Source organism: Meleagris gallopavo, chromosome 8, assembly GCF_905368555.1.
Source record: "Meleagris gallopavo chromosome 8, MGAL_WU_HG_1.1, whole genome shotgun sequence".
NCBI lineage: Eukaryota > Metazoa > Chordata > Aves > Galliformes > Phasianidae > Meleagris > Meleagris gallopavo.
In genome coordinates this window covers 4,442,224-4,456,762 of record NC_139411.1, presented here as the reverse complement: position 1 = coordinate 4,456,762, position 14,539 = coordinate 4,442,224, and the positions used below count along the sequence as shown (strand labels likewise).

The 14,539-nt window shown below is 40.5% G+C and overlaps 1 protein-coding gene across 1 annotated transcript in view; it reads right to left on the bottom strand.

Moving 5' to 3' along the window:
• Window positions 1-346: 346 nt before the first annotated feature.
• The window catches only part of PTEN (phosphatase and tensin homolog), a 46,311-nt gene continuing 32,118 nt past the window's right edge, over window positions 347-14,539 (bottom strand). Inside the window, exons 7-9 of the mRNA XM_085229516.1 lie at window positions 14,316-14,482; window positions 4,814-5,038; window positions 347-3,858 (exon numbers count right to left, since the gene is read on the bottom strand). Of these exons, the coding sequence (XP_085085642.1) occupies window positions 3,673-3,858; window positions 4,814-5,038; window positions 14,316-14,482 (578 nt within the window). The 3' untranslated portion in view covers window positions 347-3,672. The remainder of the gene's footprint in view (window positions 3,859-4,813; window positions 5,039-14,315; window positions 14,483-14,539) is intronic.

Sequence of the window (14,539 nt, the reverse complement as noted above, 5' to 3'; positions counted from 1 at the left end):
GAGATGCACCAGTTAACGTTGAAAATAAGGTCACATGCATTTTGGAAAATGTTCCCTTGAAGAAGGATTTAGTTCCCCTGGAAGGCAGTCCTGCACCTCGTCACAACTGTGTCGGAGGAAAGAAACAGGTTGGGGAGGTCAGTGCACACAGCTTGTTCTTCCAGTCCTCCTTTAAAGGTCCTGAATAGAAAAGGGTTCCAAGGTGCCTCAAAACCCCCCTGCACACACAGACCTCCTTCCAGAAGCACACGTGGCTCTAAGAAACATGCTGAAAACCATTTGCTTACCAGCAGAATATTATCTGACCATTCTGTACTCAGAATACTTCAATAAAACACCCACACAGTGACAAGAATGAGACTTTAATCAGTTTTAAGTGGAGTTTTAACACTAAGAGATAAAGGGTTGTTAAACACAATAACAAACGGACATCTGATTTGTATGAGGCATTATCCTGTACATGTCATACTTTGTTTTGTGTATTCTCAGTGCATAGCATTACACACAGAGCCACTGTTGCACAGCACAATAGTATTTGAAGAGGCTGAATCAGAGTAAGGCTGCTTAACAGACTGATTTTTTTTTTTTTCTTTTAGTATCTATATATATATATGCTATATGAAAACAGACTGAAAATTAGAACTGGCAGAGAAAGGCAGCACTGCCAAACGCTGCAGTCGGAGCCCCTTTTAGTGCACAGTTCCACCCCATCCATCTGCATGCATGATGCTTCTTAATGGTATCGTAAAGGTAAACGAGGCACTTCGTGGCAACCACAGGCATCGTTAGCATATTGCACACATTCGCTACGACTAAACATGGAACTTGCACACTAGCATCCGATTTTAGTTCTGCTTTCCAAGCCAAAACATCTGATGCTGCATGCGAACTCCAGTTCCCAACGTGTGCCTCAAATCCAGATGCTATTTGTACAGCTGCCCTTAAGAGCTGTGGCAAATATTTTGAGTGGGGCTACCAATGACCAAGGATGCTTAGGGCCTAACAGTAAGCTCTTACAGAAGTGATGCCTTCAAGTAGTTTCAGACATGTAAGCTGCTGCACATCCAGAAGTTTAAGCATACAGTCCAGAAACTCAAGGAGAGATTACCTACAGAATGCGTTTCAAGCTAATTATGAATACTGTCATAAATAAAGTTTTAATAAGGACTCAAAAACCTTTCAGTCGTAGTAATTCTTGTCAACTTCTATGGGAGTGGTAACTGAAATAAACTATAGGAGAGTATGTATAATATATATTTATATATATAATATATATATAATGCCATTTTTTCCATTTCCAATGACTACACCATAAAATGTAAGCAAGGCTTCTCAGAAACATCGAAACATTCAAAATCAAAACCCTCATTCCAACCTTTCACATTCCAAAGGAAAAATAACAGTGCAAAAGCCCATCGCGTGTTTTCCAATCCAGCCCTCGGCGTTACGCACTGGAAGCACACCGATCCATTTTGTGATCACAAACTCCAAAGCAGGACACAGAACAGTGTCGATATCTCAGTACTTTTAAAGCATGAACAGGTTTGTTTATTAGCTAACACAATCTTTTTACCAACTGTTAAAATCAGACAGGGTGAAACATGATTAAAAGGGTAAGAGTTAACGTCATGTCCCCAGGTAACCACTTCCTGCTTGTCAACACCACCGGGAACAGCGAGCACTGGAACCAGCCTCCTGCTCCACTGAGACACTACAGCTTGATCAGATCTCCATGTCAGAAAACATTTACCAGCTCTGTTAGAAGTTAGAATTGCGAATATGATGAGCAAAGTTGACCAACGGATCCCAAAAAAGCACTCGATACCTTCCTTCGCCAAGAGTGAGTCCTGCCTCGTCTCCTCCAAATTCTTACCATTAATGCTGTTGTACAGGGCCCTCACGGATTCCATACACTGCTGTTATCTAGGCGAGAACACAGCTAATGAACTTCTATGTCAGCCCTATTAAGTTAACTGAGTCAGCAGAAATTTTAATTGAACAAGTGTAAATCTGGGGATGGCAATCCTTGGTGTACTTCAGAGTGAGCGATCTTTGTCAGCTTCTTCACATGTCCATACAACAGTAGTTGTACTCTCAAGTCATCTGCAGTCTGGGCACAGCAATTATATGCCGAAAGTGAAACTCAAGCCCTACTCCTGGCTCTAGCCCTACGAATAAACACAACGCTGCCAGGTGAGAAATCTAATTTGTTTTGATTTGTGGCTTTCTTTTGTTGTTGTTGTTTTTTGTTTTTAATAGCAAGCAATACAGTTGGGACAAGTTCTGCTTTTGAAAAGTACACATCTTCATACAGACACAGCGTTGAGAATTCAACACTGTCTCCTCTGCAGTGTCTGTTTTTAAAATATTGTAGGTACTGAGCATTCAAGTAAAATTCCCTAACAGTTAATGACATTTTTTAGAAAAGTGTGCAAAACTGCAAAACTCACTGTAATACAATGTGTAAGGTCAAAGGGGTGGAATGGCTGACAGAGGTTTGATTGAATAAATGTATCATAAATCTTCAAAATAAACACTAACCTGGAGAATCTCCAATTGAAATTTCCTGTGCACCGCTACAAAATACTTTCATATTAATGAGGAAAAAAAAGCTTGCAAGGCAGCACATGAAGTATTCTCAGCAGGAATATGATTGAAGACCTAATAAGAAATGTTAAGTTGTTGCCTGACGTATCTACTAATAGCAACTGACTTTTAGCACTGGTCTTGATTACACAGGAGATGGAGCAGCCGTTACAATTCAGAAAAACAATTAATGAATCACTGACAGTTTTTATAACAATTTGTTTCAAGCCCGTATTTTAAGATGATAGCCTCCACATTTGTATGGTTAAGTCATTGTTGCTGTGTTTCCTTTCTGTGACCCCAATAATTTTTCTCCCTTCATTTTGCAGGTCTTTAGGATGTTGCGAAGGTTCATTCCTGTACCCCTATACAGAATCACTCCCTCTAGCTGCCTTTTCTAGCACCATTACACTTAAAAAAAATAAAATGCACAAACAACAAGCAGTGACAGCGGCGACTCTTCAATTGTCCAGGATGAATTACGGCAGCATGCTAAAGAAAGGTGCAAGTAAATAGCCGGATATGGTACACAGGCCAAGCTCCAGCAGACTATATTCCTTTCTGAGCATTACTTTCCATCCCCCATCCAAAATACATGCATTAGAATGTAGTAAAACCTTCTAGAGACATCTCTTAGCCAACTGCAGACTTTTCTGTTGCCACATAAGTGCAAAAAAAAGGGGCAGGATGTGAACCTGTATATTTGCATTTTTTCAAAACTTTGTTTGGTGACAGAACACAAAAGGAAAAATTCCTACGTATACACATTAAGTCTGTCTCCACTTTTATAAAACTGGAATAAAATGGGAAAGTGCCATATTTATAGTTCCTAATTGAAGTTTTAATGTCCTTTTGACACAAAAAGGTATATACATATCAGAGCTACGTAACCATTTTTATTCAACTGGACAAGTGTCAAACCTGTAGATTTATAGGGCAAAACAAGATTGGTCAGGAAAGAATTGTTCCTATAATTGGTAATCTGACACTATGTCCTATTGCCATTTAAAAAGGTCCTTTTTTCAGTTTATTCAAGTTTGCCATTCTTCGTGGGTTTTTTTTTTTATCTCCGATAAAAAAAAATATTCAGACTTTTGTAATCTGTGTATGCTGATCTTCATCAAAAGGTTCATTCTCTGGATCAGAGTCAGTGGTGTCAGAGTATCTGTAATGATCAGGTTCATTGTCACTAACATCTGGTGTTACAGAAGTTGAACTGCTAGCCTCTGGATTTGATGGCTCTTCTACTGTTTTTGTGAAAAATAGCTTCACCTGGGGAAGGAAAAAACAACAATTTAAAAAGGGAACCTGAACTTCAGCATAGCACAGGTAACAACTGCTATCTGCAACAGCACAGCTCCTTTCACTATCCTGAATGACACAACTGCTCCCCTCCCTAGTCTGCAAAAAAAAAAGAAAGCTCAGAGTAGCCAAACTCTCAGTACCACTCCTGAGAGAAGAGAGATCCACCAGCAAGTTCTGCTGAAGTTCTGGGCACCTGCACCAGCCATTTCTGTTCTGGGGCTACAGCAGCCGGACATAACACTGCAGCCATGTCCGCTTTTCAACCATCCTGACGACACAAAGATTGTAATAACCCTGCAGAAATGAACAAAGTACTTTTTCAGTACCATAGTCAGTGACTCGTGTTTGTGCATTAAGGTCTGATCCATGCAACAATCAGGTAACTGTAACTGTTATGTTCAAATACGTACAGTTGTGGACTACTGACATTTTATCAGCATGCTCAAAAAAGTCCATTTTGAGAACAGTGCTGGCAATGGCTCACACTCCTCAGAGCTAAAACTCAGGTTATAAGCTGTTCCCATGAAGTGTGTACCTCTGCAAATCAACTCAAATTATGCATAAAGCTCAGCACTAACAGTAATGCAGCAGGTACTGGAAAAACTGCTGTTAGAGCCTCTGGAATTCTCGCTAATTATCTCTAATGGCTTTGATAAATACCTAAAAAAAAAAAAAAAAGAAGAAAAATGAAGCTTTTCTCCCCCAGTCTCTCACCAGTTTTACACAGAAAAACTCTCACATTTACTGGCTTCCTGGAAAAGTCAGTACGCTTAGGAAGTCAGAACTTATACTAAATGGTAGGAAACACATACATGAGTTAGATTTCTACACAGTTTCAAACAGTTCCTCTGTAAAGCAAGACAAACAAATCAAATAACTTCATGCATCTTTTCAGCTTTGTTTACATGAAATGTATACTGACCTTGAAGTTTGGAGAAAAATATCTGTTGGCTTTGTCTTTATTTGCTTTGTCTAGATCATTTTTTGTTAATGTAAGGATTAAATATTCCTTGTCATTATCTGAGCGCTCTGTACTGAAAATACCATCAAGTTCCTGATCTGCAACTAGACTTCCATTTTCTACTTTGTCTGAATTTTCATCCAGTCCTATGAAGAATGTATTAACCCAAAAGTGAAACATTTTGTCCTAGGGAGGAAAAACACAAAGAACAAGCTTGCTTTAGTATTCTCTAGCAGCATATTAAACTGACTATTATCAACTGATCAGAAACAAATCAATAATATCAAATGAAACTAGTTCGGACAGCAGTACATCATTGGTTACGTTGCATGCAAAGACATTTCCACCAATTCGCCCAGGCAATATTGATTGCAGACCTCTGCATCAATCTAAATAAATTTTATCCAGTTTAGCTTTCAGAAGTTGCTCCTTATTAAAAAGTAGTTATAAGAACAATTATCTATGAAAAAAAGTAGATGGCAAGTTAGACAAGTGGTAAGCCTGCAATCACAAGGCATAAAGACATTTTCCTACCAAGGGTTAGTCAGACCTAACAACCTGTGCAAAGCATTATAGGTGACTAACATTTATCAACATAGAACATCATCCTCTACAGCTTCCTGTGTAACAGAACATTTTTATTTTTATGCAGAAATAGTTGTGACTGAGCAAACACACCCTACAAAAGAGTTCCCATCACAGTGGATTCACTACAGCTCCATGGAGATAGTTCTTAACAGGTAAATGCTTGCTGATCATTTTTACTAAAAGAAGCTGGACTCTGAAAGTGAGTGCTGTCCTACACAAAAGGACAGCTTAGAACTAGAAGACTGACTGTTAATGTACATTGTTCTTAAGTAGAACTTAACAGATGTCCATCACCGGCTATCTGGAAAGTTACAAGTTAAATTATCCACTGTAACACCACAACAGATATCCAGACTCAAAGAGACAAAGTAAAATGTACTAGTAATTTTGAAAGAACTAGGTGATATCAGCCAGTATATTATGCCTGTCATTAGGATCAAGAGGGGTGATACAAGTGTCCATCTCCATACGTGCTATGGGACCGACACTCTTTAATATCTTCGTCAATTACTTCAACGATGGGGTTGAGTGCACCCTCAGTAAGTTTGCCAATGACACCAAGCTGTGGGGTGCAGTGACACATCAGAGGGATGGGATGCCAGCCGGAGAGATCTAGACAGGCTGAGCAGTGGGCCCAGGTTCAACAAATCCAAATCATAGAATCATATCATGGAATGTCCTGGGTTGAAAAGGACCACAGTGCTCATCCAGTTCCAACCCCCTGCTATGTGCAGGGTCGCCAACCAGCAGACCAGGCTGCCCAGAGCCACATCCAGCCTGGCCTTGAATGCCTCCAGGGATGGGGCATCCACAGCCTCCTTGGGCAACCTGTGAACAGTGCCTCACCACCCTCTGTGTGAAAAACTTCCTCCTATTATCTAACCTAAACCTCTCTGGCTCAGTTTAAAACCATTTCCCCTTGTCCTATCTCTGTCCACCCTCATAAACATCCATTGCTCCTCCTGTTTATACGCTCCCTTCAAATATTGGAAGGCCACAATGAGGTCTCCCCAGAACCTTCTCTTCTCCAAGCTAAACAAGCCCAGTTCCCTCAGCCTTTCTTCATAGGAGAGCTGCTCCAGCCCTCTGATCACCCGCTCCAAGAGCTCCACATCCTTCCTGTGCTGGGGGCCCCAGGCCCAGACGCAGCACTGCAGATGGAGCCTCACAAGAGCCGAGTAGAGGGGGACGATCACCTCCCTCTCCCTGCTGGCCACCCCTTTTTTAATGCAGCCCAGAACACAGCTGCCCTTCCGGGCTGCAAGCGCACACTGCTGGCTCATGTCCAGCTTCTCGTCCACCAGGACCCCCAAGTCCTTCTCCACAGGGCTAATGCAAGGTCTGCACCTGGGTCAAGGCAATCCTCACTACCAATACAAGCTGGGGATGAAAGGATTGAGCACAGCCCTGCTGAAAAAGATCTGAGGGTGCTGATGAATGGCAAGCTGGACATGAGGCAGCACTGTGCCCTCACAGTTCAGAAAGCCAATCGTATCCTGTGCTGCATCCAAAGAAGTGTGACAAGCAGGATGAGGGAGGTGATCCTGCTCCTCTGCTCTGTGCTGGTGAAGCCTCAGCTGGAGCACTGCATACAGATGTGGAGTCCTCAGTGCAGGAGAGGCATGGAGCTGTTGGAGTGCATCCAGAGGAAGGCCACAAAAACGATCCAAGGGATGGAACACCTCTCCTATGAAGACAGGCTGAGAAAGCTGGGGCTGTGCAGCCTGGAGAAGAGAAGGCTGCAAGGTGACCTAAGAGTGGTCTGTCAGTATCTAAAGGGGAGCCACAGCAAAGAAGGGGACAGACTTTTTAGTAGGGTCTGTGTGACAGAACAAGGGGAAATGGTTACAAGCTCAGAGAAAATAAAGCAAAGCTATAAAGAAAAAAAAAATCTTTTACAGTGAGGGTGGTGAGACACTGTAACAGGTTGCCCAGCCATGTGGTTGATGTCCTGTCCCTGGAGACTTTCAAGGCCAGGCTAGGTAAGGCTTTGGGCAACCTGATCTAGCTGTGTAGCCCTGTTCATTGCAGAGGAGTTGCAATAGATGGCCTTCAGATGGTCCTTCCAGCTCTAAGGATTCTATGACTCTATTCTATGACCAGCAGCAATGTTTTGCTCTGCAATAGGCAGTCTCTGAAAAAGATATGCTGAGAAAATTAACCTCTACAGCTTCAACTAAACAGCTCGATGAGATACACTGAATGTCCCCGTACTAATTCTCCAGCATTTGCTACACCTTCGCCAGTCAAGAGTAGACACTTCAAAGGTTAGCTACCATTAGTAAGCTGGTCTTGACTACCACATTAAGCACTCATTTATAGGAAACTCTAAGCTGTGTTTACTTCCTTAGTAAAAAGGAAACTCTTATTTCGTCTGCTTTCAGCCTTAAGGCAAAAAGATCCAAAATGCAAATGGCCTGTCTTCCCACAAGAGCTAAAGTTCTTGCATTTCTGTTAAAAGTGGGTGGTTCTACTGCACATTGCATGAGCATGCCTCCCTATGGAAGGCAACTTGGCACCAGCAAGTCATCATTGTTTCCTGGGCACTGGTACTAGGGCAGAGAAGATTTGACTGCTTAGCTAATACAAATTTATATAACCATGTAAGTACAAAAACACTAAGAATTCAAAAGTATATGAAACAAGCAGCATCTGCCTTCCCTATCCAAAGCTCATTAGCCTCACTTTCAGTGTTTTAGGTAAGGCATACAGAAGAAGTTTCCAGCTTGTTTGCGTTTCCTTTAAGTACCTGAGACATCAGAACTATTAAGGAAATGCAAGGGGAAAGGCAAAAGTGAAACACTTCAGCCAGAAACACTTCTGGCACTTAAACAATTATCCGCTTCAACACATGCCTCACCAGCATCTAATCTACCAGACTAACATGCTATAATTACAGTTGCCTTGGGAGGCTGACAGATCCTTGTCACTGCTACCAAGTCCCTTCAAGTTACCTCATAATATCTCGTTGGAGCTCATCCATTCCACTCAGCCATCAGTAGACCCCTGCAAGGCCCAGCCTATTCAGATATTTAGCATCCTCTTCTTCACTAATGCTACCTCAAAGTCTTAAATAATGTCCACCTCAGAACGTGGAAGTACAGAATAGATGTCCTGGAGAAAAAGGCTTTACTTTTCCATACTCCTCATGGAGTGTCATATGGCAGCAGGCAAAATCCTCACGAAGAATTCTTCAGGTTAACTTGGTCCATGCTCCTCCATCATGAAGAAGGAGTGCCCAAAAGAAAAAAAAAAAAAATCCACCAAGGAAATGATCACTCCTAATCAAACCAAAAGACTAACTAGTTCAGGTCAAACCAGAACCAACCAAAGGCATGAGCCCTTCAGCTTCGGAACAGGAAAGTTTGGAGTCCAGCTGCTGTGATAAACAGTGGGAGAGAGCAAGCCTGAGGGTACTACAACTCTGTAGGCCCACTGCTGGTGTAATGGTCAAGTGAAGGGAGATCCCACTTCTTGTAGGCACATGACAGTACCACTGACACCATTCTTCAGAATCACACTGTAAAACCAGTCACGTACTTTGGTGCTGGTCCTCAGAGCCACACCATGGCTTCAGTGAGGTCAACAGAGAAAAGGACTAAGCCAATGAACCCAAATTGCAGCAACTGAATGGAAAGAACTGGAAAATGGCTTATATCAATAGTGCTGAAGCAGCTCTGGAGGAAAACAGTGCCAAAGCAAACAAGGTCACTGAATGCAAACAAACACTGGCAGAGGCAAAAGACATGGACTTGTGAAGTTTAAAGCTTGATTAGGTGGAGCAAAACCAGGAAGGATTAATTTGGCACATCAGAGCCAGCCTGAACAAGCAATCATGAGATTCAGACAAGACAAATGACAGAATTCTCAGCAGACATCTCTTCATTTGCTCCTTGGGATAAATTTCTAGAAGTCTTCAGAGGTTGAAACTAAACATTATCACCTGGCTGAGTAGGTCATTTATCTTATCTCCCTGCAGTTTCTTTAAAGCATCAAGTTATTTTTTTTCCTTTCCTGCTACATTAATTAAATTAGTTTAATAAACTGAGTTGATGGGTACTGAAACATAGCACATCCACTCAAGCCAAGGGCACTTAGTCACATTTCTGGGAATCACCTTTTGAGGCTGATAACTTTGTCACTGCTCCCAATGAGAAACAAGACCCATTACTCCAAGTGAGGACTGAGTCAGCTTCGAGTAGCAGACTCAAAGATATTCCACAGGAGGCAATGAAAAAAGTGATGTAGTACGGGCCAAAGAGAGAGAGAGCGTAAAAAATTAAAGCATGACCAGAACTTGGGCTTTATTTATCAAATTTGAGCATCAGAGCAAGAAAAACTATTTAATGAACAGGCTTCTGAAAAAGATTAGCTAGGGTTTTTCAGTTTTTTTTGTTTTGTTGGGTTTTTTGTGTTTTTTTTTTTTTTTAATGTATGTTGCTTCACTTCTAATTACATCACAGAAATCCACTCAAAAAAAAATGAGATTTCTTGACATAAGCAAATCAGAATCATATAATCTATAGTGCAGTAGCTGACATTTGAGACAAAAGCTGAGTTATTCAGAGTATATCAGTACCACAAGTAACTTTTCAGTTCTCAGGCTGACAGGAAAACACACCTCACTCTACAGCTGACATCTGCCTCTAACTGCAGACTGACATCCAAACCTAATATCATTTAAGCCATCAGCTAGGAGTTCCCATATCCTCCAGAGTTTCAATTTGCAGAGGGACCTATAGGCACTTAATCATTTTGCAGTAACAGCTAAGGGTTATTACAGATGCTATCCAGCAATCAAAAGATGGAGGACACGTTTAAAGCTGTTCCAGGCCAGTATTATAGCCTTCCCATAACCATGACTGATGCAACTTGTACCATTTTCAGGTTTGCAGTTAAAGTCTTCTGACATTCGAAGAGTTTCTTCTTCAACGTTTGATAAAAAGCCAAGACCCAAAGTGTTCTTTAACCATGTAGTAGAACTTTTCATCTCTACAAACTCAAAAAAAAAAAAAAAAACCACGAAACAAAAAACCACAGTGGCACAGACAACAGCTCAAAATAATGCTGTCAGCACCACCTACGCTAGATTCCGGATATCAACCAGGAATGACTTACACAATGACCACTGTCATGAATATGAGGAGTGCTCCTAAAAGGTCTTCTTTACCTCCAGGCTCTGCAGGCAGGAAGACTACTAGATCCCTTGCCTTATTTTTAAACAGGTTCTCATTTAATCAAGTGACATAAGGATACTTTTAAACCCTTTAATATTATCATGTCAACATCAATAAGTGAAGAAAACTGTTTCAAATAGGAACACAGAAGCAAACCTAGAGAAACTACAGACTACAACTGGAGATGGTAAAAGAACAAGCTATAGGTCAGAAGAGGGAAACAAAACAAATGTGCTCAAACAACTCTAAAATGTTGACTTCCACTGGTCAAAAATTCTTATACATAAACTGTACTAAAATATTGTGCCATTTTGTTCTCATATGAGCAAGTATACAGAAGGAAAGGAAGTAACTACATGACTCTGAAAAAATGGCTAAGAATACAGAAAGCACCTTAATTAGACAAGAAAGAATCCAAAGTTTTGGAATCCCTAGCTGGTGCTAGATGGCACACATTGCAAAAAAAAAAAAAAAAAAAAAAAAAAAAAAAAAAAAAAAAAAAAATTTGAAACATGGCAAACTCTTCCAAATCAGTTTTACCAGCACCTTCTCAGAAGCACCAAACTCTTTGGCAGAGTTTAGTTGAATTTGCTTAAATTAAGTTTTGCCATTAAAATAAAAGGGCACAACAGATTTAAATTTTACATTAAGAAACTAGCATTGCATGCTGAGAATCACTTGGTCACTAAAGCTTGTTTCATATCATACTGAATAATTTTATCAAAGAGCTTTATCAAAGTTGAGGACTCTCCACACCATAGCATCCTGCAGATAATACTGCTGTTAGAAGGACTATGAAGTCTGAAAGCAGGTGCACATAGGCTTATCCAGAATGCTCAAGCTGAGACCAGTGGTATTGAACACCAAGACAAACTCAGCAGGAGGGCAGGGAATATTCTTTCATTTCCAGACATGAGATAGTCTTTCCCCAACCCAAGCCCCAGGATGGACCAAGAACTACTGTTCAAATTATGTCTTTAGTTTGTTGATTAGGATTCTTAGAGAAAGTTAAAATGCTCAGAGGTGATGTGATGTCTTCAAACATGCACAAAAAACTTGTTTGGCAGCTACGTATAAATCTGCTAACAGAAAACCTTGGGAGAAGAGGAATCAGTGCTGGGCAACAGATCTGTCATTCCAGCTTCCAGAAACACACACCTAAGTAAGCCAGAATCTTCTGGAGGATGATACTGTCACTCCTATTAAGCTACACCTCATAGCTCAGGTGATCACTCCAGAGACGTGGCAAGCTCTGTAATTTGCAAAGTTCCTGCACTGGAAGACCTCTACTTCTTGGGTTTTGAGTAAAAAATGTCAAATTACCTGGAAAAAAACAGGCTCCACTAAGCACAAAACTAAGGGGACTTCATTGATGTGAAACACTTGAACACAGAAACATGTTCAGAGTTCTTCCAGGACAGGTTTTCTGCCACCAATATTCATTCACCTTTGGCCTACTCTCATCTCACACAATTTATGTAACTTTAAGAGACCACGTGGAAGGACCATCCTCGGTGCCAAGGCAAACATCAGAGATGGAATACTTCACTAATTCTTAAGAAGAATTGCTCAGCAGTGGTTTCATAAATCAGACTAGGGATGTTCACACCTCACATATGCCTTCAATTTGTGTTTGCATTTATGTTAGAACTAATAGAGGTGGTATTATCAGAGCTATGTAACAGCATTCAATTTTCCTTTGGTCTCGATTTCTATGTTGAGGGTATTTAAGTATTAGATTCAGTAGATTTTTGAAGCAGATTATGAAAGTCGTTTCTTTACAAAAGACCTCTGTCTGGAAAAGAGGGTTTCATCCTCTCAGGGAAGTCTGCAGATGTAGAAAGAACAGCTTTCACCGTTCTCCTCACTTCTCAACCCTGGCTGTTAAAAAAAATAAAAAGCTATATGAAGTTGCTCTTCTCTATCTTGATCTTGCAAAGCACAAAACTAAAATAGTTAGGGGACTTTGTGTGGGAAAAAACCGAAGAACTAGTTACTCAAACTACAAGACTCCTAAGAACTGAACTGCAGCTGACATGACTCTGAACAAACTACAGCACAGCAACATGCTTGCTACACTTCTGCAGACAATCCAAAACAAACATTTCTAGCCTGAATTTATACTAGAGAAATCATGTGACAACAAAGACATCTAGTTCATGCTACCACTGGATTTCAGTGCTCTCTCTAGAGTTAAAATAAATAGAAAAGCTCGATCTGGGCGCTAGAGAACCAAGATCTTTCATCAGAGCCAAGTACAGATGTTATGAGAGCTCGCTTGGCAAGGAGAACAGCAGCACAATGCCTCCTAGGAAGCATGTTCACAATCCATCTGTTACCCAAAACAGTAAAGAAACTCAACTCCCAAGTTGGATAGGACAGACTGGTTAAAACAAGACTTTGTCTCAGATGTTTGGGCTTTTTTTTTTTGTTCCTCCCCCTCCCCCCATCTCCTCCCTGCATCCCTCATGTCTAGAGCACAGAACTTACCTGGCTGCTCCTATAACGCCCTTAAAATCAGCTCTTGTGTACTGAAGTTTTAAGTATTGATAATTTTAATGCCTAAAAACAAGTCATTTCTGTTTGCCAAATTTTTTACGGTTCTCAATCAGGGCAACCAGGCAATACAAACTACATTTGATTAAACAAGCAGAAGAAAGCATTCTCATTAAGCATCAGCTTAAACTTTTGCAGGCACTAGCACATGCCAGACAACAGAAAGGACATTTCCAGCTACTGAAAATTTACCATTAAACTAGCTAACAATAACTTGAACGAGGTCCATAAACAAAAAAGCATGCATGTGTATCGTACGCACAGCTAACAACTAGCATCTTAAAACTCACATTCATCTCCCAGTTCACTCTAATATTCTCATTATTATGGTTTGTCTGATTGCTATATTTGCTCAAAGAATGTTCTTAAGTTTTATTCCATTAACCAGTAAACAGTTATTCGTTAAGATTGGAATTTTAAACTGTAAATACAAAGGTAAACTTTAAAGCAACAAGGTTTTCATCTTCATGCTTCACTTTAGTAGATGCAAACTATCTCTATAAGCACAAACAAATTAAACATTCATCTTTAATAACTCATTGATTGGTGTCAAATTTGTTCCGGATTAATTTTTCCCTCTACAAGTGAGGCACTGATAAAATTCTCAGTTTGGAATGAATTCTCTATATGCCTAAAGTCAAGGTAATGCAGATGACACTGCAATACAAACTGAAGTGCTGGCTGAATAGATTGCAGAGATTTTCAGATAGTGCACAGGAACAAAATTACCTTGGAATTTCAACCAGATTTGACAGATGGATAGAAATCAGCCAACAGCACACACACAGGATCATCCATGCCTGCTAAAACCTCAAGAAAATTTAGCGAAGAAAACAGCTGGAGTTAACTTGCTCAGTATGCAGGTTTATTTTTAGACTGCAAATGTTTCTTCCTCAATTAGATTCTTCAGTACTACCCAAACTACTCCAATACGTATCCAGCATAATTTTTATCCAACCTTTGTACTTAATCTCACTGATTCAAAACATCCAGCCTTCATTTTGTGAAAGATTCTCTACTTGCGAAAACCAGACATGAAAGAATTAAACACTGTGATGGCGCATCACTGAAAAATAACCAGCGTCCCAGTCCTGCATCAGGGCTGAGTTGATAACGTTTTCCAAAAAGGCAAGAAAACCAACCTTTTTCAACATCTTGTTCTGTTTGTGGAAGAACTCCACTTTGATATCACCGCATACCGGCAAAGGTTGAGGGAATTCAAAGTACATATATTTGTCTTCACGTCTTGAGGGTCCTGAAGGGGAGGTGAATATCTTTACTTTTAGCTGGTACACCACAAACTGAGGATCTGCACGGCAAAAACAGAGTGTCACTTTCCAAGAAATGCCCTTTAAGTGTCAAAAAA